This window comes from Musca autumnalis, unplaced genomic scaffold (assembly GCF_047663935.1).
Source record: "Musca autumnalis isolate F117 unplaced genomic scaffold, ASM4766393v1 scaffold_4, whole genome shotgun sequence".
Classification (NCBI taxonomy): Eukaryota; Metazoa; Arthropoda; class Insecta; order Diptera; family Muscidae; genus Musca; species Musca autumnalis.
Genome location: NW_027411977.1, coordinates 23,792,870 through 23,820,754, shown reverse-complemented (window position 1 = coordinate 23,820,754; position 27,885 = coordinate 23,792,870). Strand labels below are relative to the sequence as shown.

At 39.3% G+C, this 27,885-nt stretch overlaps 1 protein-coding gene across 1 annotated transcript in view; it reads right to left on the bottom strand.

The window, feature by feature from the left end:
- Positions 1–27,885, bottom strand: part of eIF5B (eukaryotic translation initiation factor 5B) — a 124,415-nt gene that overhangs the window by 37,329 nt on the left and 59,201 nt on the right. Inside the window, exons 7-8 of the mRNA XM_073984815.1 lie at positions 11,737–11,932; positions 2,608–2,715 (exon numbers count right to left, since the gene is read on the bottom strand). Coding sequence (XP_073840916.1) covers positions 2,608–2,715; positions 11,737–11,932 — 304 coding nt within the window. The remainder of the gene's footprint in view (positions 1–2,607; positions 2,716–11,736; positions 11,933–27,885) is intronic.

Here is a 27,885-nt window from a genome sequence, read left to right as displayed (position 1 = left end):
TTTGGACCCGATCGATTTCTTTGTTCGAGATTGCGCACCAGCCAGACAGACAGACGGACGGAGGAACATCCATCAAGCGACTCCAAATTGTCTGAAACAGATTTCGTCCAAACATACTTGGGGTCTAAACCCATTATTTCGATTATGTACATTTTTGGTCGTATCTAAGTGTATATACCCTTTTTAGCCTAAATGCTAAGGGTATAGGCATTTATGAGGGACATTTAGATATTTATTAGAGAAACAACAACACGTGCGGTATAAGTTCTAAAGAAGTTATTTTACTGAAGACTCAAGAGGTTTGCTCCTACAAATAAACCACAATTCGAAGCTGACTCTTTTAGCAAGTCATTACCAGATCCAATTATAAAGTACCTATGTATACCAGTTTTTATTTGGTTATACAAAGGCTAGGTCAAAATAGATTTCCTCTTACTTCCCATAACATCCTCGAAGTAATTCGAACGGAAATTGAAAACAGAAGTTATATATCATTAAATGTCAAACAAGTTAGCCCAAACACACGTATACACTCACTGACAACGAAAGGAAGTGACATCTATCTACAAACAGATAAAAAGAAAACGATCCTTGTTGTCTCGCCACAGGCAAACTTGCCACAACAAAAAGCGTGTTTATGTTGGATTGTATCTCTTGATCGGTTCGTTGGTTAACTACATATTATTGATTTATTATTGAAACACGACGACGACAACGACGACGATAATATTCCCTTCTTTCGATTGCATAATTTAAATAAACTGCAGACCTTGCACAATTGCTTGGAATATTTGTAGAGCAGAGGAGGAGACACCAAAAAAAAAAAAAAGAACAAGAAATAGGCACCATATCAATCATTGCCACTAGCCAGCACACGGCAGGCAGTTAGTCAGCCCTCCTTGGTTAAACAATCGAGAAACATTTTCTTGTTTTTTCGTTTCTGGATTACACTTAACGTTGTAAGTAATCTCACACCTGAGTCAATAGCAAATAAACATTTGCCATGGGCTTAATTTCTTCTCTACACTGATAGGCATTACAAATAGTTTAATTATAGTTGGAGTGGTTGCTCTTGCCCGGACATAAGGGCAGACATAGACCACTTGTGGACATAAATGCGCACAAGACATGTCTGAAAAGTAAAAGTGATTAATTTTCAATTGTTACCCCACCAAACCAACCAACCATTCATTGACAAACATCGATCCGTTCCACAGCAAATAGTTCATCAGACTGGGCTCGAAATAGGGGAAGAAACAACAGCCACCATTGTTGTCTGAAGATATGTGTGCGCAGGCATGCAAGTACATAAGTATGTATGTATGTGCTTTGGGAAATTGCCTAAAGATTCATTCACCGATAAAGAGTGAAACAATAGATTTGTTCATGGCCCAGAATAATTGAATAATTTCATAATTTCAAATCAAAATAAAATGTAATTTTTGGTAATTTTTAATAATTTCATGGTAATCAAATTTGATATGGTGAGAAGATGGGGAACTTCATTTTGAGTTGAAAATAGAAATAAACAAAATTTTTTGGCTAACAGAAAAATGGAGACCATAAATTACACTGTATAAGAAAATTAATTATACACCCGGGCTTATGACTACAGAGGGTTTATACACCACTTTGTGACGATCACCAATGCGCTTCATTGAAATAATGGTTTTAGACCAAAAAAAAACACAAAAAGGACAATAAACGCGGAATTTTCAATGGACCCAAAGTCAACAATAAACGTGGATTTTTTAAAGATTTTTCAATGGACCCAAAGTCAACAATAAACGTGGATTTTTTAAAGATTTTTCAATGGACCCAAAGTCAACAATAAACGTGGATTTTTTTAAGATTTTTTAATGGACCCAAAGTCAACAATAAACGTGGATTTCTTTAAGATTTTTTAATGGACCCAAAGTCAACAATAAACGTGGATTTCATAAAGATTTTTCAATGGACCCAAAGTCAACAATAGACGTGAATTTTTTAAAGATTTTTTCAATGGACCCAAAGACAGCAATAAACGTGGATTTTTTTAAGATGTTGTCAATGGACCCAAAGTCAACAAACAAACGTGAATTTTTTAACGATTTTTCTATCAACACAAATGGACCCAAAGAGGAAAATAAACGTTGTTCACAGTGGACACAAAACTTATCCACGAAAAAAAAATTCGACATAGGTCCATGTTTTGTTAGAGAGAATTTTTAAGATTATTCAATGGACCCAAAGACATAAACGTGGATTTTTTAAAGAGTTTTCAATTAACCTAAAGAGGACAATAAGCGTGGATTTTTTAAAGATTTTTCAATGGACCTAATGAGGACAATAAACGGAATTTTTTATAGATTTTTTAATGGACCGAAGGGATCATTCGGAGGAAAATGGTAAAATTTGCTATTTAGACCTCTTAGGGGGTCTAATATATTCTTGCTGTCCACGTGATATGGGCCCTACAGAAAAATATGTCTCTATTTTTGGGAATTTTGAAGGTTTTAGCCAAATTATGGAAACTGGTTTCAATACCGTTTTTACTTGTTTATACAAAAAGCATTTTCCAGGAAGTTGTTAATAAAATTGGACAAATTGTATCGTAATTGTACTTACCTCTTTGCTCGGCACACAAATCGGTGTTCCGACCTTAACAATACCATTTTCGACCATTACACCCATAACAATAGGATCACGACTGTTGAAGATGAATTGTGGCAGTATCTGGAAAAATCAGAAGAATAAACAGATTAATCCAAAATAAATTAATATATGTGTAGAGAAATATAAAATAAAAAACTTGTCATCCAAAAAATTTGAACATGTTCCTGGAAAGTAGGTGAAAGATATTTATTATAGAAGTCCAAAGCTGATAATAATAGATAAACAAATATAATTTAATTAATCGAGCTTTATGTTCCACATAGAATATCAGTAGCTCTTCTCATAGAACACCATTAGGAATTTCCATAGAAGATCTGTAATTCTTCTCATAGAAAGACCAATCAGTCTTCTCATAGAAGATGGAATTTAGGAAATCAGCAGATCTATACAACCCAAGCCCTAAGCACAGTTCGCCAGACATAACCATCGTGTCACCTGGTCTGACAAATGACGTCACCTGGCAACCCGTCATTTCCCTTGGATCAGACCATCTCCCCATAACACTGTGCAACACTGAAAATGCAAACAACTTCTAGTATGGATTTTTTGAAAGTACATATTTAGACTACAAAAACCCTAGTTGGGTTTTGTCCTGTCCGATCCAGATCGGATTTTATGGCCTCATCTAAACTGGGCTAAATCTACACTTTTTTGCATTTATCAGGCCTTTATCTCAGAAACGAATAGGAATTTGGCCTTGCTGTCTTTAGCAATATTGTAGCCCTAAACTAGTAGAACTTATCTTTTGAAGAAACCATATAAGAAAAACTCCATCTAGGGCATCAAAATCTATAATATATAGAAAATTTTACATAATGGCTGAAATTCTGGTCAGTATCGGCTAAACTATTGGGAGTTGAACCAAGTAACCTTTTGCAAAAATCTTCCAAATAAAGTTCTCAACAATTCTTTAGAACATTCTGAAACTCTAAAATGCTTACTTCATGTTGTTTCAGCAGTATTTTGCATCATATATTTTACAACACGTATTTCAAACACAGTTCACACCAACAGTTTATTCTCGCATTTCGGATTTCACTACATTATTGACATGTTTATTAAATCGTCGTTGAAAAATGTACTGAAAACAACGGGATAGAGGCATTTTACAACAATGACATGTTCTGAAGAGTTGTGTATTACATTCCAGGGAATATTTTTCCAAAAATATTCAGAAAAAATTAACGGTTTTGGAGATACGGTGCGAAATGTATAAAAATTGTGGTATTTTTGCATATATTTTGAAATTTTAGGTAATAAATGTAGTTTTTCGAGTTCATTATTTCTCCAAATATTGTATCCTTGTCCTTATCTACAAATTTGCTTCAGAGGTCAGAAGAAGATTCGCATTGGTTTCAGAGATATAACCCCGAATTTCTTTAAAAACTCAATATTTAACCATGTTTAGATGGGGCCATAAAAATCGAGCTGGATCTGACAGAACAAAACCCAACTAGGGTTTTGTCGTTTGGGTCAGTACTTTCAAAAAATCCACAGTTCGAATTGTTTGCATAAGATCACCTTAAAAATGTTGCACATTGTAATTGTCTCCATCAGCAGACCACCCGATTTCATCACCTCTGAACGCCGCACATTCGTCAATCATGGGAAACCTGATTGGCCGAGTTTCAGAGAGTTCACCAATCACCGCTTCAGAGAATTGCCAATCCTTCTGATGTTCGGATAGCAGAAAGGACGTTCCGAGACATCATCAATGCTGCAGCCGCTCGCCATATACCTGCTGGTCGAATACCCGAAGTAAGACCAAATTTCCCCGCAGAGGTGACGGGATTAGCAAATGAGCGTGATGAGCTTCGTCGAACCAACCCCGACAACCCCAGAGTCAGGGAGCTGACACTGGAAGTTAACAGGCTGTTCGGAACAAGTGGTTAAATCATCTGAAGAGTTGCAACATTGGAGCCGGTATAAATAAATTGTGGACAACGGTTAAGTCACTCTCGAACCCCGGAAGGAGGGATGGCAGGACCTCAGTCACGTTTGGCGACCTTACGTGGACTGACCCGAAGAGGTGTGCAAGTTACTTCAATCGACTGTTTGTCGAGCACGAGAAGAGTGACAGGGCGAAGAGAAGAGTGTTACGTCGCATTAGATCTCTTCCTGCCGAGGATGAACCACCACAGTTTATAATGGATGATGTTGCGAATGCCATCAGGAACGCTAAATCATCCAATGCGTTGGGCGCTGATGGAATTTCCATGGTAATGTTGAAACAGCTGGATGAGCCGGGAGTGGAGTATCTCACTAAAGTTCTCAACCTGTCGCTAGCCACCCTTATTGTTCCCGAAGTCTGGAAAATGGGCAGGGTGGTCCCGCTACTGAAGCCAGGCAAGGATGCCAGCAAAGGTGAATCGTACAGGCCGATTTCGCTTTTGTCACCTGTAGCGAAGACCCTTGAGGCCTTAGTCCTCCCCAGCATTAGAAATACCTATCAAGTTGCCGATCATCAGCATGGATTCCGTAAGCAGCACAGCACGACAACAGCGCTGCACGCCATCTCCACACATATTTGTCGAGGACTCAACCAGGAGCGGCCGTGTGATAGAACAGTGATGGTGGTGCTTGACTTTTCAAAAGCCGTTGATACTGTCAAGCAGTCCACGCTGTTCGAGGACATCGAGCAGACCACCCTCCGGCCAAGTCTGAAATGTTGGATAATCAACTATATGTGTGGTCGCCAGTCGTATGTGGAATTTAGGAACAAGAAATCCAAGCACCGTAGAGTGAAACAGGGAGTTCCCCAAGGAGGGGTGATATCTTCGGAACTGTTTAACCTCTACCTTTCCTGTATTCCGCCCCTTCCAGGCGGCATTGAGATCGTAACGTATGCGGATGATTGTACGATCCTGGCGTCAGGTACCTACCCTGATGACATCTGTGAGAGACTGAACTCCTATTTAACCGATCTTACCACCTTTTTCCACGCAAGGAATATGCAGATATCCGCCACTAAATCGACGGCCACTCTGTTCACCACATGGTCGGCGCAGTATAGAAGAGAGCTGAATATCAGGGTCGGTGATAGCAGAATTCCGACCACAAACTGCCCCAAAATTCTAGGGTTCACATTTGACACCACTTTCACGTCGTCAGCGCATGCCGCAGCTATCTGCGATAAACTGAAATGTAGGAACAAGGTCCTCAAGTCCCTAGCCGGCAGCACTTGGGGTGCAGATAAAGAAACCTTGTTGACCATGTATAAAGCAATAGGTCGGTCTGTGGTAAGCTATACGGCGCCAGTTTGGTCCCCGAATTAATGTGACACGCAGTGGGATAAGATTCAAAATTTGTCAGAACGCCGCCCTGAGGACAGCAACAGGGTGCCTCCTCAAATCTACAGTGGACCATCTACATAAGGAGGCAAAGATTCTTCCAGTACAACAACATAGTGAGATGCTATCGTTGCAGTACTTGCTCGGGGGTCACCGTGAGAGCCATCCCAATCACCATCTGCTGGCCACCGATACACCCAGGCATATCAAGAAGGATATTCATGCTCTAGAGACAACGGTTCAACAATATAGGGAAGAACCTCTAGATCAACAAGCATATCAGGCAGGTTTGAACAGCATTCACACGGACACAGTTGCTAAGACCATAAGCAGTTATTGTGTGAATGCAGTCATCGGAGCACGTCCCCCATCTATCGCAGCTGTAGAGCGTCAGCTGCCACGACAAACCAGAGTAGTTTTGGCTCAATTACGCTAGGGATATTGTAGTCGCCTAAATTCCTATTGAGTGGGAATCGATCGCACCGTGCAAGACATCTGCCCAGTATGCGGCATGGGCCCGCACGATACTAAGCACCTATTCAACTGTGGTTAAATCCCATCGAAATAGCCAATTTCCTGGAACTGGAGATAGACCCAAAGCCAGATTGAACAGGAGAACGAACATACAAACATAATAATAAAACACTGTTACAACAACAACAACCTAAGCCCATATGCTAACGAGGGGTATATACACTCTAATACGATAAAAAATATGGCTTAAGGGTGACCCCAAGTTGTAAAGCCCAATTAAAGCCATTTTTCATTAATTTTTCCAAGAAACATATGAAAATTTTTTATTAGATGTTTTTTTTTCATCTGAAAGAGCACATCTGAATCTAATTTCTGAATTTTTCTTGTTGAAAAATATTACGTAGTTGTGTGGCAATTGACCATCAACCAAACCATGTTTTTATTGAAGCGTTTTGCGGTGCCACCTTTAGCTCGATAACTAATAAACCGATCGTCATCTATTTTTGTTATTTTATGGACTATATCGGTCCCGTTCTTCGGATACATCCTACAGGAATTTTGGAAAAGTGCAGTTGAACAGCTCGTCTTGGATAGTTTTTATTTTTTGTTTTTGTTTTAAAACAGTTCTTCTTGCAATTTTTTTTCGGGGCAAGTCCATACTTCCTGATAAATTTGCCCAAAAACCCCATAGACGTTAGAAGTATTGTGTTGGCATCTTTTTAAGGTCCGAAGCTGTGGGTATATCTATGTCGGCACAGACTGACTGATACTTTCTTACTTTTTTTTGCAGCAAGAGATAATGGTCTAAAAGCTCTAAAAATACCTGCCAGAACCAAATGAAATGATTGATGATGTACGAATATCCAAAGAAGGTCTGTATCGGACAACACCTTCGGGTACATCCCTTATCAAATATCAATATATTCACTTAAGTCGCCATTTAAGGGCTCTTTGGAAATTTTCATCGAAGGCAGTCCTTGTGATTCTGATTACAAATATATAAATTTTTCCGTGGTCAAGTCCATGCTTCTTGACATAATAGTTCAAAAGCTCCTATGATGACCAACTCAAATGGCCAGCGGTCACGATAGGAGTCCTGAAAGTTAATTCAAGTTCGACCATGGACTGTATCGGACAAGTTCTTCCTGTACCTCCCTTACAATAGATCAAAAGCTGTTGACATTCTCAATTGCTTGGTTTTGTAGCATGATCTTTTCTTTGGTGTTGTTTATTCTGATGGGATTAGTCCTCTTGATGTTAATCTCAAGTCCACTCTAATTATAAGGATATAGTTTTTTGCGTGGGCATGTCCAGGCTTTGTAATATATTGATCCAAAAGCTCTAAAAAATATTAAAATATTATGCTAACCGTGGTGCAATAGTATGCACACGCGCCTTGCACGCTAAATGGCCGGGTTCGATTCCCAGGCTAGGCAACATCAAATTTTCAACGGGCACTTCGCGGACAGTGTTTAAGAGCGGGAAGTCGTTGTGATCTTGACTAAAACATTAAAAATTTTGCTAGTTGAAGGCAATATTTCCTGAGATTTGGTACTCGAAATATTAGAAAATCTCTTTATACACTCAGCCTTTAGGCTAAAGGGCGAACAATGTGCTCATCGAAATAATGGTTTAGAACGCAAGTATGTTTGGACAAGATATGTTTAAGACAATTTGGAGTCGATTACATATTGTCAGCCCGTCCGTCTATCTGTCTGGCTGGTGCGCATGATAACTCTCGAACGAAGCAACCGATCGGATCCAAAATTTGGCATTTGAATATTTTGTCCAAATTTAGTTTAAGTTTGAAGATGAGCCACTCCCCCACAAAAATTCAAAAATGTTCGCTAAAATGGTGCGCACGAAAACTATTTAAGTCAGTAACCGAATTAGTAATAACTTTGCAGGATAGTGTTATTTCAGGCCATATATCGGGTCGAATATGGACTATATCGTTCCACACCATCGGGTACCTCCCACCAAAAATTAGGAATAAGTGAAGTTTAAGAGTTCCTTTCGGATCGTTTTAAACTCTTTTTCAGTAGATTGTCCATGCGGGCCCCTTTACAAATGGAATAATTCGAATTAGAAATAGAATAATTCTAATTAGAAATGAAATAATTCGAATTACAAATGGATAAATTCGAATTACAAATGAAAAAATCGAATTACAATTGAAATGTTTCAAATTACTAATAGAATTCTCCAATTACAACTAAAATTATTCGAATTACATCTGAAAAAGGTACACATAATTTGGGAATAGTGCATTTTAACAGCTCATCTCGGCGCAAGTTCTTTCGGGTGCAAGACCATACTTCCTGAGATAATTGCGCAAAAAAGCCGGACGATTTCAACTAAACTGGGTAATACGTAAGATAACCCTCGAAGGGAGAACCCGATTTTAGCCTAGAGTTGTATATCGTATTATTTTTCTTACAACCTCGAATTATGTCCGAATATTGAATACATCGGACCACTCTTTCGGGTACCTCCGGCACATAGTTTGGAAAGAGTGCAGTTTAAGGACTCGTCTGTGTACGCGGTCCTAGTTAAGATGCTACGATTTTTTCGGGGGCAAGTCCATACTTCCTGAGAAATTGGTCTAAAAACTCATAAAACCCCTATAGACGTCAGAAGCAGAGCTCCGATTTGCTCGTTTTTTACTCGCCAGTGAAAAGTACCTGTGAGAGGGAGTACAAGTTTTAAAGGAAGTTTACTCTCCCCTCTTTTGTTTTATTTGCGAACACTCGCGAGTACTCCTGGTTTAAAAATAAGAGTAGAAGTGAAAATACTCGAAATAGAGTAAGAGTTTACTCGAAGAGTAAAATCGTGTAGGAAAAACATATTTATTTTTTGACCGTTTGTGTGTGTTGTAGCAACAGTTTTTGATGTTGCTTTGGACTGAAGGTGGAAAGGGCTAGTTTTTCGATAGTCCGAACATCCTCCTCCGACCACCTTAAACCAAACTTCCGAACCTCCGACCACCCTCCTCTGAACCTCCGACCACCCTCCTCCGAACTTCCGACCACCCTTCTCTGAACCTCCGAACTTTCGAACAACTTGCCCTGGACTGAAGGTGGAAATTCAGTCCTCCGACCACCCTCCACCGAAATTTCCGAACCTCCGACCACCCTCCTCCGAAATTCCGACCACCCTACACCGAACCTCCGACCACCCTTCTCTGAATCTCCGACCACCCCTTCTCCGAACTTTCGACCACCCTGCTCCGAACCCCCGAACTTTCAAACAACTTGCTACTTTCTCCTTCAGTCCACAACAACATCAAAAACACACAAACGGTCAAAAATAAAAACAAATAAATGTCCTACTCTATTTCGAGCATTTTCAGTCCCACTCCTTTGTTTTCTGGCAAAACTCGTACTCTTCACGTACTCGCAAACACTTTTCACTCGCGAGTGAATACGAGCAAGTCTGAAATATACCTCGCGAGTGACGAGTAAAAATAGAGTATATTCGATTTATTTTTTCTACTCGCACGAGTACTCCCGCTCGAACTCGCTCGAATTTCACTCCCGAGTAGAATTCGCGCGAGTATTTCGGTCCGAGGCTGAGGGTATATCTCTGTCGGCACAGCTGATTGATACCTTCTTACTTGTTAGTTTGTACTTTTAACTCCAATTCCGGTATATAGTAAATATCAAAAATTCGTAATATTTGTCTGATAACTTGGATTACGATTTATAGGGATTCCACTGTATTTCTGTTTTTGTCTCGCCGGTATGAAGAACTCTACTACATGAATGCAATTTATAACAAGAACAACAACAACAAATAAATATAACATTAGCAACAACTCAATTTCCGCTTCAACAAATGCCTCAAAATACAGACCACAAAACGTGTCAAGAGCACCTTCCTTCATTGTTATCGGAGTTTAGTCGCTTCGTCTTGAGACAAGACAAATTCTGAAATAATGACTGATGCGGCAGCAGCAACAATCATCAGCTGCAGCAGCATCCAAAGAACAGCATCATCAGGCAGCAATTTAAAGAAGAGCATTTCTCTATTCCGGTCGATTGGTTTGTTGATCATTTAAAAAGACAGATTAATAGCCAGTATACAACAACAACAAAAGGCCAGTGATGTCAAGTAATGCGTGCTGAAAAAAGATTGGATCTTACACACGCTCAGATACTTTGCAGATTACTGTGTGTCTGTCTGCTTGCTATCATTCCAGATGCTGCTCTGTTCCTCTTCAACAGGTATTTTGCTCGCATTTAAGCACAGCGAGACAATGTTTGATTGCATTTGGGGCTGGGTGGCTATAAGAAACCCCATTGTATGGACAAATAGTTGTTCTTATTTTAAACACTTTTGAACATAAACCAGCAACAGGTTAATGGTTAGCAAGGCAGCACATTTCAGGTGTGTCTGAGAGTCTGGCTTTTAAATGCTCAAAAGAAGAATGTATTTCCAACCAACCAACCATCCGCTCATCATCCGGTCATGTGTATTTTACACCTGTACGCGTGTAATTACAACAATACCAACATTAAGTGCCGGTATCCGCTGCTGCCTGGGTTTTACAAAAAATTACAAAGACCATTGATATGAATGGCACCACCACTTCACTCGCTACCATGATGAAAATGCTCCACACAAAAAGAGGTTAGCTCTGGATGATCATGAAAAAGATCATCATCAGAACTATGTGTTTGTTGTTGTTGTGTAAAGGTTTTGTGAAATTATCCCATGGATATGTTGTACGTACGTACGTAGTTTTTTATCTCCCCCGGGTTCTTAAGGCAATTTACATGATCCATCTTACCACGAACGGATGTTAATACTCCATAGGGTCGGTCGGTTGGTTGGTCATAGAACATTTGTATCTATGGCCGGATGTAGAGGAAAATTCAAAAACAACAACAAATAAAAATAACAACAACACATCAGCACATAATTCTCCATGGGATTAGAAATTAGTCAATTATAACATGCAACATGTTGCACGATGCTTTGCATTGCATAAGGGAAGAAGACTGATTGACGACTGTCTGACAGACAGGTTGTTATTTTTCATCTTCTATTCCAAGACAAACAAATGAAATAAAAGAAAGTCAAGTAAATTTCAAAAAAGTCACTTCAATGGAAAAATTTTTTATCTGGAAGTTAAATAATCGAAATGACATGGCACCTCTCGAAGAATCTTCTCTTAAAAGAGGAACGTAGCTCAAATACTCCCCCTCTATACAAGAGTATTTGCTTTAGTTTTTTTTTCAATACCAGCAGAAGATTATTACATACAAATATTATAATCTATTTGAATTAATTTCCATAACATTTGCCGACTTACCTTAAGTTTGCAGGGGAAGACAGCTATCGATTTGAATTCTTCACGTTTCTTTTGCTTCAACTCTTCACGATAGGCCATAAACTTATCAAACAAATGATAAATAATATCGGCTTGGAATATTTTTACACCCAACGAATCGGCCATTTCTTGTGCTTCTTTTTCGACCTTAACATCGAACGCTAAAATTGTCGCATATCTGTAAAAGGGAAACAATGTTTGCGTTTTTTATTGCTGTCATAAAAATAAATAAAGCATGTTGCGGAAATTTATGGAAAATTAAAAAATAATATTTTTTTAATATAAATTAATTGATTTTAATATCCGCTAATCCAAGGTTTATGTGGCGATAATTATGTAGCTGTATATTATGTTGGATAAAAAAAATGGAGATAAATTATTAAAAGACAAGTAAGAAAGTATCAGTCAGCTGTGTCGACAGAGATATACCCTCAGCCTGGGACATAACAAAAGAAACAAACACAATACTTCTGTCATCTATAGGGTCTTTTTTAGTTTTCGGCCCAATTTCTCAGGAAGTATGGACTTGACCCGGAAAAAGATACCGTCGTAAAGATACCGTGTATGCGGCCCACAAGATGTCAAAATTTAAAATCGATCCCAGACGAGTTCTTGCACTGCACTCTTTCCAAACTTTGTGTGGAAGGTACTCGAAATAGTAATATTCAGACATAATACGATGATGTAGAACGTTTGCACCAAATCGGTTTCTCCCTTCGAGGATTATGTTTCGTTGGTGCCGTCAGGCATTCTAGGAGTTTTCGGGCCATTATCTAAGAAAGTATGGACTTGCCCCCGCAAAAAATTGCACCATCGTAACATGGCAAGCAAGAAGAACCTTTTGAAAAAAATTGGAAAACTATCCGAGAGGAGCTCCTAAACATCACTTTATTTCGAATTTGGTTTGGGAGGTACCCGAAGGAGTTGAACGATATAGACCATATTGCAAACTGATACATTACTGGATGAAATAATACGACAAAAATACAAATAATACAAAAAACAAAGTTTGGACCAGTCAGAAACTTCCGACGAGAGTTATCATGCGAATTTGCCATTTTAGTTGGTGTCGTCAGGGTTTCTTGGAGCTTTGAGGCCACTATCTCGCGAAATATCGACTTGCAACCGAAAAAATGTTCCGTCGTAAAGAGAGTCGCAAGGACAACCGGCTGAAAAACAATTGAGAAAGTATCAGTCAGTAAAGAAAATAAGTAAACGCAATACTTCTAACGTCTATAGGGTTCTTGAGGTTTTTGGACCAATTTCGCAAGAAGTATAAATTTGTACCGTCGTAACTAGGGTCGCATATAAAATAGTTTACCAAAAATTTAAAAACGATACCAGATGTGTTCTTAAACTGCACTCTTTAAAAAGTTTTTGGGGTACCAGAAAGAGTGTACGATGTAGTCAATATTCGGACCTAATTCGAGATTGTAGGAGAAATAATACGATGTACAACGTTTGTACCAAATCGGTTTCTCCTTTCGAGAGTTAGTTGGTACCGGCAGGCTTTTTTTGGATTATCTCAGGAAGTACGGACTTTCCCTCGAAAAAATTGCACCGTCGTAACAGGGGCGCAGCAAAAATTGTTAAAATTGTTTGTTGAAGAAAAGAAAAAATTGTACCATCTTAAAGGGGGTCGCCGCCGTGGTACAATGGTATGCACACCCGGATTGCACACCCGGATTGCACGCTGGAGGTCGAGGGTTCGATTCCCCGGCCAGTCAACATCAAATTTTCAACAGTGCCAAAATACCCCTCAGTAATGTTGGCGACATTTTCTGAGTATTACAGTCATATAAAACTTCTCTACAAGGGGTGTCTTAAGACACGCCGTTCGGACGATAAACATTAGGTCCCATATCAGCACTCATTGATATGAGAGAGGCCTCCCTTGTCCCGTATGGGATGTTTGTGTAACAATTATATATTATAAAGGGTGTCGCCAGAACAACCTGCTGAAAAAACTTTCAAAACGATCCGATAGAAGCTGTTAAACTTCACTTTTTCTGAATTTTGTGTGGATGGTAAGTTGGTGCCGTGAGGGTTTCTTGGAGCTGTTCCATAGAGTGCATCTTGTAAACTTGGCCGAACTTAGGTTCGCTTATTTTTTGGGGACTGAAATTGGACTCTCTGGATACGGAATAACCACATTAGGGCTGCAAATATTTGCAATCTCTTGATGACTGCACTCTTTAAAATAAGGGATTTTGCATGAAATCCATACAAATTTAGCTGCGCATTTGTATGGGAGCTAAATCAAAATATGGACCTATCTTGAGAAATGTTTATTTTTATACACTCAGCCTTTAGGCTAAGGAGGGTATTTACACTTTGATACGATGAAAATGTGCCTCATCGAAATAATGGTTTTAGACCCCAAGTATGTTTGGACGAAATGTGTTTCAGACAATTTGGAGTCGACCTAGCCATGTCCGTCCGTCTGTCTGTCCGTCTGTCTGTCTGTCCTGCTGGCTGGAGCGCACGATAACTCTCGAACGGATGAACCGATTCGGTTCAAATTTTTGCTTTCGTAATATTTTGCCCAAACTTAGTTTAAGTTCGAAGATGAGCTACATCGGTCCACTCCTTCCGATACCTCCCCCACAAAAGTTCGAAAATGTTCGGAAAGTTTGTGCGTACGATTACTCTTGAAGGGAGTGACCGATTTGGTCCATACTTTGTATAGCGTAAACTTTCTACCAGAGTAATATGAGGTTCCAATATGGTCTCAATAGGTCCACTCCTTCGGGTACCTTCCATACAAAATTTCGGAAAAGTTCAGTTTAGGGCCATCTCTCGAATCGCTTTGATTTTTGTTTTAGAAACTTGTATTCACTGCCCTCCATACGGTACAAGTTTCATCAGGGGCAAGTCCATACTTCCTGAGAAAATAGCATGAAAGTTGCAAAAAAAACCCTATGACACCGTGTGAGGTGGTTGGAGCGCAAGATAACTCTCGAACGGATCTGCCGATTCGGTCCAAAATATGGCCTTAGTAATATTTTGTCCAAACATAGTTTAAGTTTGAAGATAAGCCATATCGGGCCACTCCTTCAGGTACCTTCCCCACAAAAGTTCAAAAATGTTCGGAAAAATTGTTAGTACGGTAACTCTTGAAGGGAGTGGCCGAATTGGTCTATACTTTACACATCCTAATATATCTACCAGATATAGATCAGGTTCAAATATGGACTATATTTGTCCACTCCATCCGGTACCTCCCATACAAAATTTTCGGATAAGTTCACTTTAAGACCTGATATCGAATCACTTTGATTTTTATTGAAGCAACTTGCATTCGCTGCCTCATTTATGATGGTAAAAGTCTTTTAGGGGCATGTCCATACTTCTTGAGCAAACAGCCCGATGAGTGTAAAAACCCCCTATGGCACCATATATTGTGGCTGGAGATCCACATCCATAACGGTCAATGTCGGTCCATTCCTTTTAGTATCTTCTTCGCAAAACTTTTGATATTTAATCCTAATCAACATTTTTGTCTGTTCAAACCACCAAAGATTTTTAAAACCCCCTAAATACATACGTATTTTGGGAAAAAGTTGTTTCAATATACACAGACTGAGGGTACATCTCTGTCGGCAAAGCCGACTGATACTTTTTACTTGATTTTAGTTTTTATTTATTTACTTGAACACCTGCACAACAAGATAAAACTTATAATTACAGTACAGATTTAATTGCAAGGAGGAGTTCTATCCTCGGAGACACTATAATACTATAATACCATTATTAAATATGGGATAACAAGTAAAAATTCCACGAATCGGGGGTACCATAAAAGGGGCTACATCGAAACATAAATCCGTGTTGAAAATGTTTTGTAAGAAGATTTTATAAGCAGCGAGAACACGGAATGCAAAATTACAGCCAAGTTGGTTTAAAAACGTGGTCATGATATTCAGAATACCTTAAATTGAGAGGTACGGTTACATGGGAGCTATATCAAAACGTGCACCTATGTCCATAATTTTTGGTGGAAATATTTTGTGACCACTAGGAACCCTAAGTACCAAATTGCAGGTAATTTGCTACGAAATTGTGGCTTAAATCCTCAAAATACCGAAAATCTTAAGGTACCGTTATATGGGGCTATACCAAAACATCAGCCTATATTGTTCATATTTGACCCATTATTACCCACAGGTACAAGCTGAGTTTGTGCCAATTTTCAGTGACGATCTCAATTCGTTTGCAAGTTATTAATTTCGCGCCGCTAGATCAGTGCTTTCGACCACCGTGCGACGCCAAGATCGTACAATCATTCGCATACATTACGATCCTTATGCCGTCTGGAGGGTGTGGGCTTTCAAACAAGTAAGAAAAGCGTTAAGTTCGGTCGGGCCGAACTTTTTATACCCTCCACCACAAATTTCAGCCATTTCGGTGGATTAATGTGGCCACAACCTTCAAAATACATTCAAAATATATTAAAATGACGCGTACTTTATATGGGGCCTTATATGGGGGCTATACCAAAACGTGGACCTATATAACCCAACTTTGGTAGGAATATTTTTTGGCCTCTGGAGACACAAAGTACCAAATTACAACCAATTCGGTGGTAAAATGGGCCAAATATCTTAAAAATTCATTAAAACGACGACGCGTCACGCGTCATTTTGTATGGGGGCTATACGAAAGCGTGGACCTACATAGCCCGCTTTCAATACCAAAAGTCCTACGTAAATATAACACATTTTCCCAAAATTTCATCAACCTATGTCAATCCGTTCGGACGCTAGAGTGATTTCCACAGACGGACAGACAGACGGACAGACGGACAGACGGACGGACATGGCTATATCGATGTAGAATTGCACGCTGATCAAGAATATATATACTTGTGGGGTCTACAATGATTATTTCGAGTAGTTACAAACGTAGTGACAAACTTAATATACCCCCATCCTATGGTGGAGGGTATAAAAAGGAAGAAATTAAACAGTTTCGGAGATATCACACAACCTTGGGGAACTCCCTGCTCCAATGTACGGGTTTTAGAATTCTTATTCGGACTTACACAAAAGATTGACGTCGTCCACATATACAGCCCAATCATGAATATTCTTGCGGAATACATCTCTCGCGGAATAGATTTTTCTCGAGGGAACATTCCTCCTATCATTAATAATGTGAGAAAAATAATCATTGAATTTGGCAGCACTGAAGGGTCTTTTTCATACCTTGTGTGCCCTAATTGTCGTGAAAACAAAGAGAAAATTTTAAGTGTTTGTGTTTTTAGACAAAATCAACAAATTTAATCAAATAAATTACACTTTTATACATCAAAGACATTCAGAAGATGTTACTAATTATGAAAAACATCAGATGTGATTGGAAATTTCTAAGAAGACAGTGCGATTGACTCCATTGTGCTATGGAACTGCCACTATTATGAATGTGTTAGAAACGAGTGTTTTTAATTAAATAATGCCAAAAATTGAAAAATACGAATTCTGAAATAAAAATAATTGAAAATAGGCTTTTATCCAGTGTTCTTTCAATAATTGTTGTGCAACTATTTTGTATGTCCAAAATTCTCTCATCCCATCGTTGATCGGTACAAAAAGTGGAGAGTGACTGAGTTTGCAAAGTGATGTTATTTTGTAAAATTTGTTCAATTTTTAATAAATTTCCAACCACAAGTAAATGATTTTAGTATAAAAACCCAACATGTTTTGTACAAAGTTTGTAGGAAATGCTAAGATTTTTTGTAAACTCCCATCAGTTTTGCAAGGGAGATTTTTTTGGAGGAAAACACATGTTTGAGAGCGTTCATGATACCTACTTTTTCTCCATCGGAATTTTTTTCCGTGCGGATTTTTTGTGTGTGATATCAAAGAAGGGAAAAGAGAGAAATTCCGCACGGAATTTTCATTTATGATTGAGCTGATATAGTTGATTATCTAGAGTTTCAAAAACGTCTGTATGCCCTCGACGGTATCGATACGTCAAGAGCCACCATGACTGTTCGGTCGCACCGCCTTTTATGGTTCAGTTTTCGGCCGATACGTGTGCATTATACGTGTAATGCCGTTGTGGTTCTGTGCATTTTGCAAAATCCATGCTGATGTTAGGCAACTGGGTAACCTGCTTCTCATCATGAGGAGAGGTTATGAATCTAGAATCTTCGTTACTGGCGGTGGGAGGGAGATCGAGCTAGACAATTCGCCTCTGCTAACATCCTTGCCTGGCTTCAACAGCGGGACCACCCTGTCGACTTTCCAGGATTTTGATACAATATGGGTGGACACTTGTCAAATACTCAACTTCGGGTTCATTTTGTTGCTTAAGAACTACCCTTGAGATTGCCTCTGGTACCAACGTTTTGGATCTGCATCGCTCATCGTAAACTGAGACGGCTCCTATACGACGTATTACACTTATTTTCATCACTCACGGAGTGTTCTTTAAACTGTCGGTTAAATTAACAGACTGTCACGCCGTTGAAAGTAACATCCGTTCTTTCCCGGCTAGGAGAGTGATTTAACCGTTGCGCACAATTCACTTAACCCTGCACCAATGTTGCATTGCTTCAGGCGGTCTAGACAGTTTTTTTTCGCTTATGTTCGCCTACTAGCCTGTTAACTACAAGACTAAGTTCTCTAACTATTGTGTTTAGGGTTCGTACGCCTCTGCTGGGAAATTTGTCAGATTTCGGATATTCGACCAGCAGGTATGTATTGAGCGACTGTAGCAGTGATAATGTCCAGGAAAATTCTCTCAGCTACCCGAGGATCTGACGGAATGGGTAGTTCCATGAAGCGCTGATTGGTAAATTCTCTGAATTTTTGCCAATTAGCTCAGAAAAGTTCGGCGGTCAGCGGTTATGAAGTCGGATAGTCTATTTACGGAGACGATTATCGGAAGACGGTCTGAGCCAAGCGAAATGACGGGTTGCCAGGACACGTTATTTTTCATACCGAGTGCCGCCACAATTGTGATGTCTGGTCGGCTGTGACAATATCCTCTTATCCGCGACTTCGTTCACCGTGCAAAATGTGAAGCTACTAATTTTCTCGGCCAAATTTTTGCGCTCGTTGCTGTTGGGGAGACTGCGGAGGAGTTGGAGAGACCGCTACCATGATGAAAAAATATACGCAATCCAATACATAATTGTTCAGGTGACGGCCTCATATCAAAGATTTCTCCGAGTCAATCCGAAAAGCGACCGCAGTGGGATTGACAGTTAATATGACTGTCAATTCATCTGGTGAAGGTCGTTTAAAGACTCTGCGAATGGAGCATTTATTTATTGGCTCCTCGAAAGCAGTTTTTTATACCCTCAGCATTTATGCTAACGAGGGTATATACACTTTCATACGGTCAAAATGTGCCTCATCGAAATAATGGTTCTAGACCCCAAGTATGTTTGGACGAAATGTGTTTCAGACAATTTGGAGCTGATTTAGACATGTCCGTCTGTCTGGCTGGCTGGCTGGAGCGCACGATAACTCTCGAACGGATCAACCGATTCGTCCAAAATTTGGCTTTCGTAATATTTTGTCCAAACTTAGTTTAAGTTCGAAGATGGGTTATATCGGTCCACACCTTCCGGTACCTCCCCCAAAAAATTTGGAAATGTTCGGAAAATTTGTGCGCACGATGACTCTCGAAGGAAGTAGCCGATTTGGTCCATACACTGCACATCGTGAAATTTCTACCAGACTTAGATGAGGTTGCAATATGGACTGAATCGGTGAACTCCTTCGGGTACCTCCCACATAAGTTCACTTTAAGACCTGCTATCGAATCACTTTGATTTTTGTTGAAGCAACTTACATTCGCTGCCTCAATTACGATGTTAAAAGTTTTTTCAGGGGCACGACCATACTTCTTGAGAAAACAGCCCGAAGGTTTTAGAAATTCCATTCCTATAAGTACCTCCGCCGCAAAACTTTTGAACTTTAATCCTAATCATCATTTTTGTCGGTTCATACGCCCAAAATTTTGAAACCTCCTAAATACATACTTTTTTTGTGTTTCAATTTACACAGGCTGAGAGTATATCTCTGTCGGCAAAGCCGACTGATACTTTTTTACCTGTTCCAGAAGGAACAAGGGAGACTTGTGTCATATCAATGAGTGCATCCCGATTCATATTAGCTCAATGATATGGGACCTAATGTGTGTCCTAAGACACCACTTGTAGATAAGTTTTACATGGTTGAAAAACTCAGAAAATGTCGCCAACATTACTAAGGGGTGGGTATTTTGCCACCGTTGAAAATTTGATGTTACCTGGCCGGGAACATTGCACCACTGTGGTACCCACCCAGCCTTTTTGCGCTCCTCAAAATAAGCTTTTAAAGGCTCACCAAAGGAACCCTAATGCTCTTTAAATTGAGCCTTATAGATCATTACATGGAACCGTTTTATACTCCTCGCAAGGAGCTCCTGCTCCTGAAAAGTAATCAATATAGGTTCATCGTAATTAAGCTTTCTGGCTCTTCGAAAGGATCGAAGCCTTTATAAACTCCTCCAATGAAGCGTTAATAAGCTCCTCGAAAGGAGCCCTCATAAACTCCTCCAATGGAGTCCTTTATACGCTCCTATTAAGGAAACTTATAGGCCATGATGGGATTCTCTTAAGGAACCTTCATCGGCTACTCGAAAGAAACCTTTATAATCTCTTCAAAAGCACCCTTTATAGGTTTCTCAAAAGAAGTTCTCCTCTGAAGAAACCTTTACAGACTTTTTTTAAGAGGACGTTATAGGCCCCTCTTAAGGAGTCTTTATAGGTTCTTCTTAAGGAGCCTCTATAGGCCCATCTTAAGCAACCTTTATTGACTCCTCATCTTATGGTTCTATATAGTCTGCTCTTAAATGAGCCTGTAAAGGCTCCTCGAAAGAAACATTTATAGGCTCCTGAAAGGGGTCGAAATAAATCTTTATAGGTCCATCGCAAAGAACCTTTATTGGCTCCTCAAAATGTCCCTTTATAGGCCCCTCGATAGAAACCTTTATAGATCCTTCCACAGGAACCTTTATGAACCTAACAGGCTTTGCAAAAGGAGCCTTTATGCACTCTTCAAAAGAAGCCTTTATAGGTTCCTCCACAGGAACCTTTATAGGCTTCTCTAAATGAACATAACAGGCTTTGCAAAAGGAGCCTTTATGGACTCGTCAAAATAAGCCTTTATAGGCTCCTCGCAAGTAACCTTTGTATGCTCCTCAAAATATCCCTTTATAGGATCCTCGATAGAAACCTTTATAGATCCTCAAACAGGAACCTTTATAAGTTCCTCTAAATGAAACTAACAGGCTTTGCAAAAATAGCCGTTATGGACTCCTCAAAAGAAGCCTTTATAGGCTCTTGGTAAGGACCATTTAAAGGCTCATCCCAAGGAAAATGATAGCCTCATTTTGCTCCCTCTTTCAAGAATCTCCCTTTTTCTTCTACACATGTTTCTGACTTGTGACCAGGGATGCCAGATAAGTTTGGTCGAAAATCGACACTTTTCGGGTGCCAAAATCGGCAAAATCGGCAAAAAAAATTTCAAAATCGGCAAAAAAAATCGGCAAATTAATAACGTTTATTTCAGTTCAAATTAATGCTATATTTAATAAGCATAAGTTAAAAAATAAAATGTTAAGTGCAACAAAACAATTAACAATTCGACACCTCCAAATAATAGTATGCTAAGTCTGAAAAGTGAGTTTTGCAGGAGAAGCTCTCAAAGTGTGGAAATTTTTTTGAACTTCAGTACTATGCTAAGTCAATATTTGTTTATAACTTCTGTTCGGATTGACCGATCATTACCAAAATTTGACAGAATTTAAGTTAAAGGACGTTAAATATAAAAATTTAAAGAACTTGAAAACATGCTAAGTAGACTTAGCATACTATTGTATGGAGTCGTCGAATTCATAAACCAACAACCACGAAATGTGTTTCAGACAATTTGGAGTCGGATGAAGCAATGTCCGCCCGTCTGTCTGTCTGGCTGACTGGTGCGCACGATAACACTCGAACGGATGAGCCGATTTTTCCAAGGTTTGGCTTTCGTAATATTTTGCCCAAACTTAGTTTAAGTTCGAAGATGGGCAATATCGGTCCACTCCTTCAGGTACCTCTCCCACAAAAGTTCGAAAATGTTCGGAAAATTTGTGCGTACGATAACTCTTGAAAGGAGTAACCTATTTGGTCCATACTTTGCACATCGTGAAATGTTTACCAGACTTAGATGAGGTTCCAATACGTACTCAATCGGTCCACTCCTTCGGGAACCTCCCACACAAAAGTCCAAAAATGTTCGGAAAATTGTACGCGCGATAACTCTTGAAAGGAGCGACTGATTTAGTCCTGAGGTCCAATTCCGTTTCTATGAAAATGTAAAATGAAAACTTTTACAAAGGAGAAAACTGTCAAATTGAAAAAATAGTAAGGAAATATTTTTCATTTCCATTTTTTCATAGAACAAGAATCCAGCCCCTGCTCTCGAATCACTTCGATTTTGGTTGAAACAATTTGAATACGCTGCATTACGACGGTAAAAGCCTTTTCAGGGGCATGTCCATACTTCTTGAGAATATAGCCCGAGAGATGTAAAAACCCCTATGGCACCAAATGTAGTGGCTGTAGAGCACGATAATTCTCGAACTGATCAACCGATTCCAAAAGTTATACGATGACCCAGTGAAACGACTAGTGGGCGCGATATCTATCGAAATGATATAACTCTCAAAATAAAATCCACTTCCCTAATGGACTATGTCGGTCCATTCCTTTAAGTACCACCTCCACAACACTTTTGAATTTAAATTTTAATCCACATTTTTCGGCAAGTTCAAATGTCTAAAAATGGCCACATAATTCTGAAAAGACCTTAAAAACATTCGATCTGTCCGTAGAAGAAAGTTTCAATTCACTTAGGCTGAGGATATACCTCTGTCAGCAAAGCCGACTGACACTTTCTTACTAGTTGTATTGGAATTTTGAAATGTTGGTTTACAATTAAATTAAATTTCTGTAATAAATATTTGAATTAAAGTTTTGTAACAAATCATTTTTAATGACAACATTATAACAGTTAGACTTATTTAATTTTAAGTAGTCTTTAGTAAAGAGAATTCCTTCCATCGAGTCCCTAACTAATCGATCTCGGCACTTGTTTTTATTTAAATTTACTTGGCTAGAAACTCTTTCCACATTTGCTGAAGAATGTGGCAAGACTAAAACATGTTTAATAAATTTGGACAAAATAGGAAATAATGATTCAGAATTTGCACATATTAGCTCTGTTCCTTCACGTTCAAGAATCTTCAAGTTTTACCACTTTTTAATCGAAAAGCGTTCCTTTACTTCTGACACAATACAATTCATATGAGAGCAGTTTACAACTTTTACTAATTTTGCCGGTTTTACCATTTTCAAAAGTAAAGGAACAGGCCAATTAATTCACACATTGTTTTCCAAAATTCTAGCAAATCTACGTTTTTATCTTTAAACAAATTTTTGAAATTTGATTCTTGCTTTTCGTTTATGTTTATAAAGCATTCGTATTCCTTTATAATGTCGAAAAATGAATCTTGTGTGCCATTTATTATAAAACTTTGATTTATTGAAGCTAGGCACTTACATTTATTTTCAAAATTAAACCACTTCAAAATCTGACCACAAAGTTCAATGTAAAAGTTTGTGCAGTTTTTAATTATTTCCACTAACCCACTTTTCGACAATTTCGTTTTTTGAACAATTTCCTTGACGTATATACTGAAGTACACGTTATGGTAATCAAGAAAATTCAAACTGTTTTTATAAAATGTTAAAAAATAGCAAATAGTTGTCTTTGTTATTGTACCAAATTAGTTTAGCAACCACAATTTTCATACAAAATGGAAATTTTATGTGAACAAGTTGCCTTAACTAAAAATCGGCATTTTAGGGGTAAAAATGCGCAAATCGGCATTTCTATTTTTTTGGACTAAAAATCGGCAAAATGCCGATAAATCGGCAAATCTGGCATCACTGCTTGTGACTTTAAAATCCAATGTTTGTAGTCTCTCCCCTAGTACCATTTCAAACAGGAAACTAGCGATTTTCGAACAACGTTCAGCAAGTCAAGACACTAATACGAGAATAGTAATAATGTCGCTCATCATGAGCGTATTCCTGTGATGATGATGATAATGACGTTGAAGATAATAGTTATAATAAGACAAGAAAATTCCATTTCAGCAAAAAAAGGAAAAAAAAACAACAACAAAAATGTTGCATGTGCCGGAATCAGCAGTCAATTTCAAAGTTAAGAACAGCAACAAAAAATAAGGAACGACCAGCAGAAAACAGCAATTCGCGTTCCTTCCTTCTCATCGCACTGTGAATTCATTCATTCATACATACATTTCCTTCAAAGTGGAATGGACAGACAGACAGATGAATTTGAGTCTTCATTCACATAATTAAGTTTTGTTTTCCTTTCCATGTTTCTCTTTTTACGTCCATCCGTTGTTGTTGGTTTTTTTAACGCACACAAGTAGTCCAGTTTAAATCAGTCCTACCTAGGGTAATCAGATTTACTCACAATCATTCTAATAATGATGATGACGATGGCGATCATGATCATCATTGTAATGTGACCACGACGATCGTTACTCACTCATTGCTGCCTGCTGCCGCCGCCGTCATTCCTTGTTTTAGTTCATAAGAAGAAATATTCTGCGGATGATGTTAATGGTGGCTATTAATTTATTCAACATCGGATATTCAATATCATTCGAATTATCTCCATTACAGTTGACCGTCGTCGTCGCCACCATCCACTCATTTACCAGCCATCCAGCCAGAGTGCAATAAGCAAGGGTAACTTGCCATTCAAAGTGTGTGTGTGTGTATGTAAAAATCAAAGTGAATGCATAATTACCAATCACCACAATCCAAATATAAGCAACTCATTCTTGTGGACACTCGCGCATTTGTTCCTCTTCTAAGAGCCCTTCCAACTTTGGTTCTTTGTCTGCCTGCCTTTAATTAGTCATGACAATAATGGGAACCATGGCTTCGGGGGCAAAGTTGACAACGGAGATCATGATCTTTGGAGTTAATTATTGTTTAACCTTTTGAAATAATAAGTTTTTGGGCAAATGAAAATTCAGATTGAAATAAGTGGGGTTAATGGAAGGGATGCAAACGGAAAAGATGATTTTTAGAACTACCAGAAAATCGTATTTACGTTATGTTAGTCTTGGTAGTTCTGTAGGCCTATACTGTAATTGAAAAGTTTTTAAAAGTTCTTTTGTTTTTGTAACAACTACAAAACAAACAATGAGTAAAGTTGTTAAAAAGTTACAGAATAGGCCGCCAGGAGAATTTATAGGCCCCATAAAAAGAGTCTTCGTAGGGGGTGGTGTTTATAGGTATCTCGAAAGGAACCTTCGTAGAATCCTCCAATGGAGCTTTTATGGGATTATCAAAGGGAACATTTATGGACTCATCAGAAGAAGCTTTTATATACTCACCGAAAGAGACATTTATAGGATCCTTGAAATGAGGCTTTATAGATCCACGAAAAGAGCCTTCAGAAAAAGAGTATTTATTGCTCCCTAGAAAGGAGTATTTGTAGTTTTCCCCCGAAAGGAGCCTTTATAGTCACCTCAAAATGAGCATTTATATGCTACCCACACACAGGGACTAAACAAGAATCTTTAAGGACAGAAGGTCTTCTTTTATGTGGACTAAAATGTCAGGGGTGAGGTGGGGGATGGAAGACACCAAGAAACGGTCCTGACCGACTTTAACATGGCAAAGTCCAGGATTTATCTTGGTCCCTCTCTCATCTCAAGTGGACACTGACCTCCCCGTGGTGTCACCTGGGGAGCTGCCTTTAACACCTGTTAAAGGTAGTAAGCTAACATGTACCGCGCGTTCACCCATAAAAACGTTAAAAACTTGGGATTGGGCGCCGGGTTAGTAACCCTCCCCTAGAAAAAGCAGCCTACTATGAAAAAACTAAAGAGAAGAAAAAAACCCTCTAAAGTTGACGACACCCGCAAACGTTTTAAGGACCATGATCTGCGAATCTGCACCTGGAATTTTCGCACTCTTTATAGGGAAGGTGCAGTTTACGCATTGGCAGATGTACTTGAAAAGTACATGGAACGGAAAAGACGTCACAACAACACCTAAAGGAGACACACTGTATTATAGCTGCCATGACATAAAGCATGAGTTTGGTTGCAGATTTGTAGTTGGTCGGAGGTTAAAACATCTGGTCTCCAGCTTCACCCCAGTGAATGAAAGACTCGCTGCAATTCGATTAAAAGCAAAATTCTTCAGCCTTAGCTTTATTTGCGCTCATGCTCCCACTGAAGACAAGGACGAACAGACCAAAGATATATTTTACGATCGCTTAGAAGAAACTTATGACCGTTGCCCTGTCCATGACATTATAATTATACTAGGCGATTTTAATGCCAAAATTGGAAAGGAGAATATCTTTGGCCCAACAGTCGGGAAATTCAGTCTGCACAGTGAAGTTGGACATCGATAGGCTGCAAACACAACAGATAACCACAGAATATTCCACTCAACTAGCCCAATTGCTTAATGAGAGCACTCCTTGTCCCGATAACATAACAACACAATGGCAACATATTGCCCACTCCATGCAAACAGCCGCAAAATCCATACTTGGATACCAGAGACCTCCACAAAGGAATTCATGGTATGACCAGGAGTGTCGTGCTGCTACCGAAGAAAAATGCGGCATATAGAGCTACATTACAGTCAGTAGCAACGCGTAGCGCACGAGAGAAGAAAGAAAAAGAAGTCTTTTCCGCAAGAAAAAGAGAAAAATGTACAGGAGCCAGAATGAAGTCCGAAAATTCTACCAAAGAGTGAAACATCAAGCAGATGGCTTTGGTACAGGCACATCCTCCTGTAGAGACCAGCAATGTAATAGATACAGATAGCGTGCTCAGGATATGGAAGGAAAATTTCTCCAATCTGCTGGTATCCAATAGTAGCGAAGACGATGATACCACAGATCCAATCCCAGAATATGGTATAGAATGTATACCACTCGGCCAAGATGAGGTAAAAACAGCAACCAACCGACTGAAGAATAATAAAGCAGCAGAAGCCGATGGCTTACCAGCCGAGCTGTTTAAAACCGCGCTGATAAGGTGTATGCATCAGCTAGTTAGAACCATCTGGCAGGAAGAACGCGAACCCGTCGATTGGACCCTGAGAATCCTGTGTCCCGTCCACAAGAAAGGAGATAAGACTGAAAGCTCCAACTATAGGGGCGGGGGATAAGTCTTCCCCCTATTGCCTATAAGATAGTGTCAGGGATATTGTGCGAACGACTAAAGCCTATGGTCAACGAGATAATTGGGCCGCATTGCTTTAGACCTGGCAAGTCCACCCTGCGGCAAATCCTGGCGAAGACCCAAGTGATGCAGATCGACACCTACCACCTTTTTGTCGATTATAAAGCAGCCTTCGACAGTCCGCTACGTTCAAAGGTATTCCAAGCAATGTCTGAATTTGGTATCCCCGCAAAGCTCATTCGGCTTTGTAAAATTACTCTAACTGACACAAGATCTTTAGTTAAAATAGGAAAGAACCTCTCCGAAGAGTTTTGTACCAAAAGAGGTTTCCGGCAAGGAGACAGCCTTTCGTGTGATCTTTTCAACATCCTGCTAGAAAAGGTTATACGAGAGGCAAACGTCAAAAGAAGTGACACAATCTACACCAATAGCCACATGTTACTTGCTTATGCTGATGATAAAGACATCATGGGACGATCAGTAAAAGAAGTAACCGATACCTTTATGAAGGACGAAGAAGAATCTGCTAAAGTGGGTCTGGCGGTAGACGGCGAGAAGACCAAGTTGAAGGTGTCGACGCGCAATGCGTCCATTGAGATTGACACGACATCAGTTGTGAAATAACAAGTAAGAAAAGCGTTAAGTTCGATCGGGCCGAACTTTTTATACCCTCCACCACAAATTTCAGCCATGTGGCCACAACCTTCAAAATACCGAAAATCAGGAGATCTCGTCCTATGGGGGCTATATCAAAACGTGGACCTACATAAACATTTTATGGTAGAAATGTTTCTTAGCCTCTGGAAACACAAAATAACAAAGGTACAACCGATT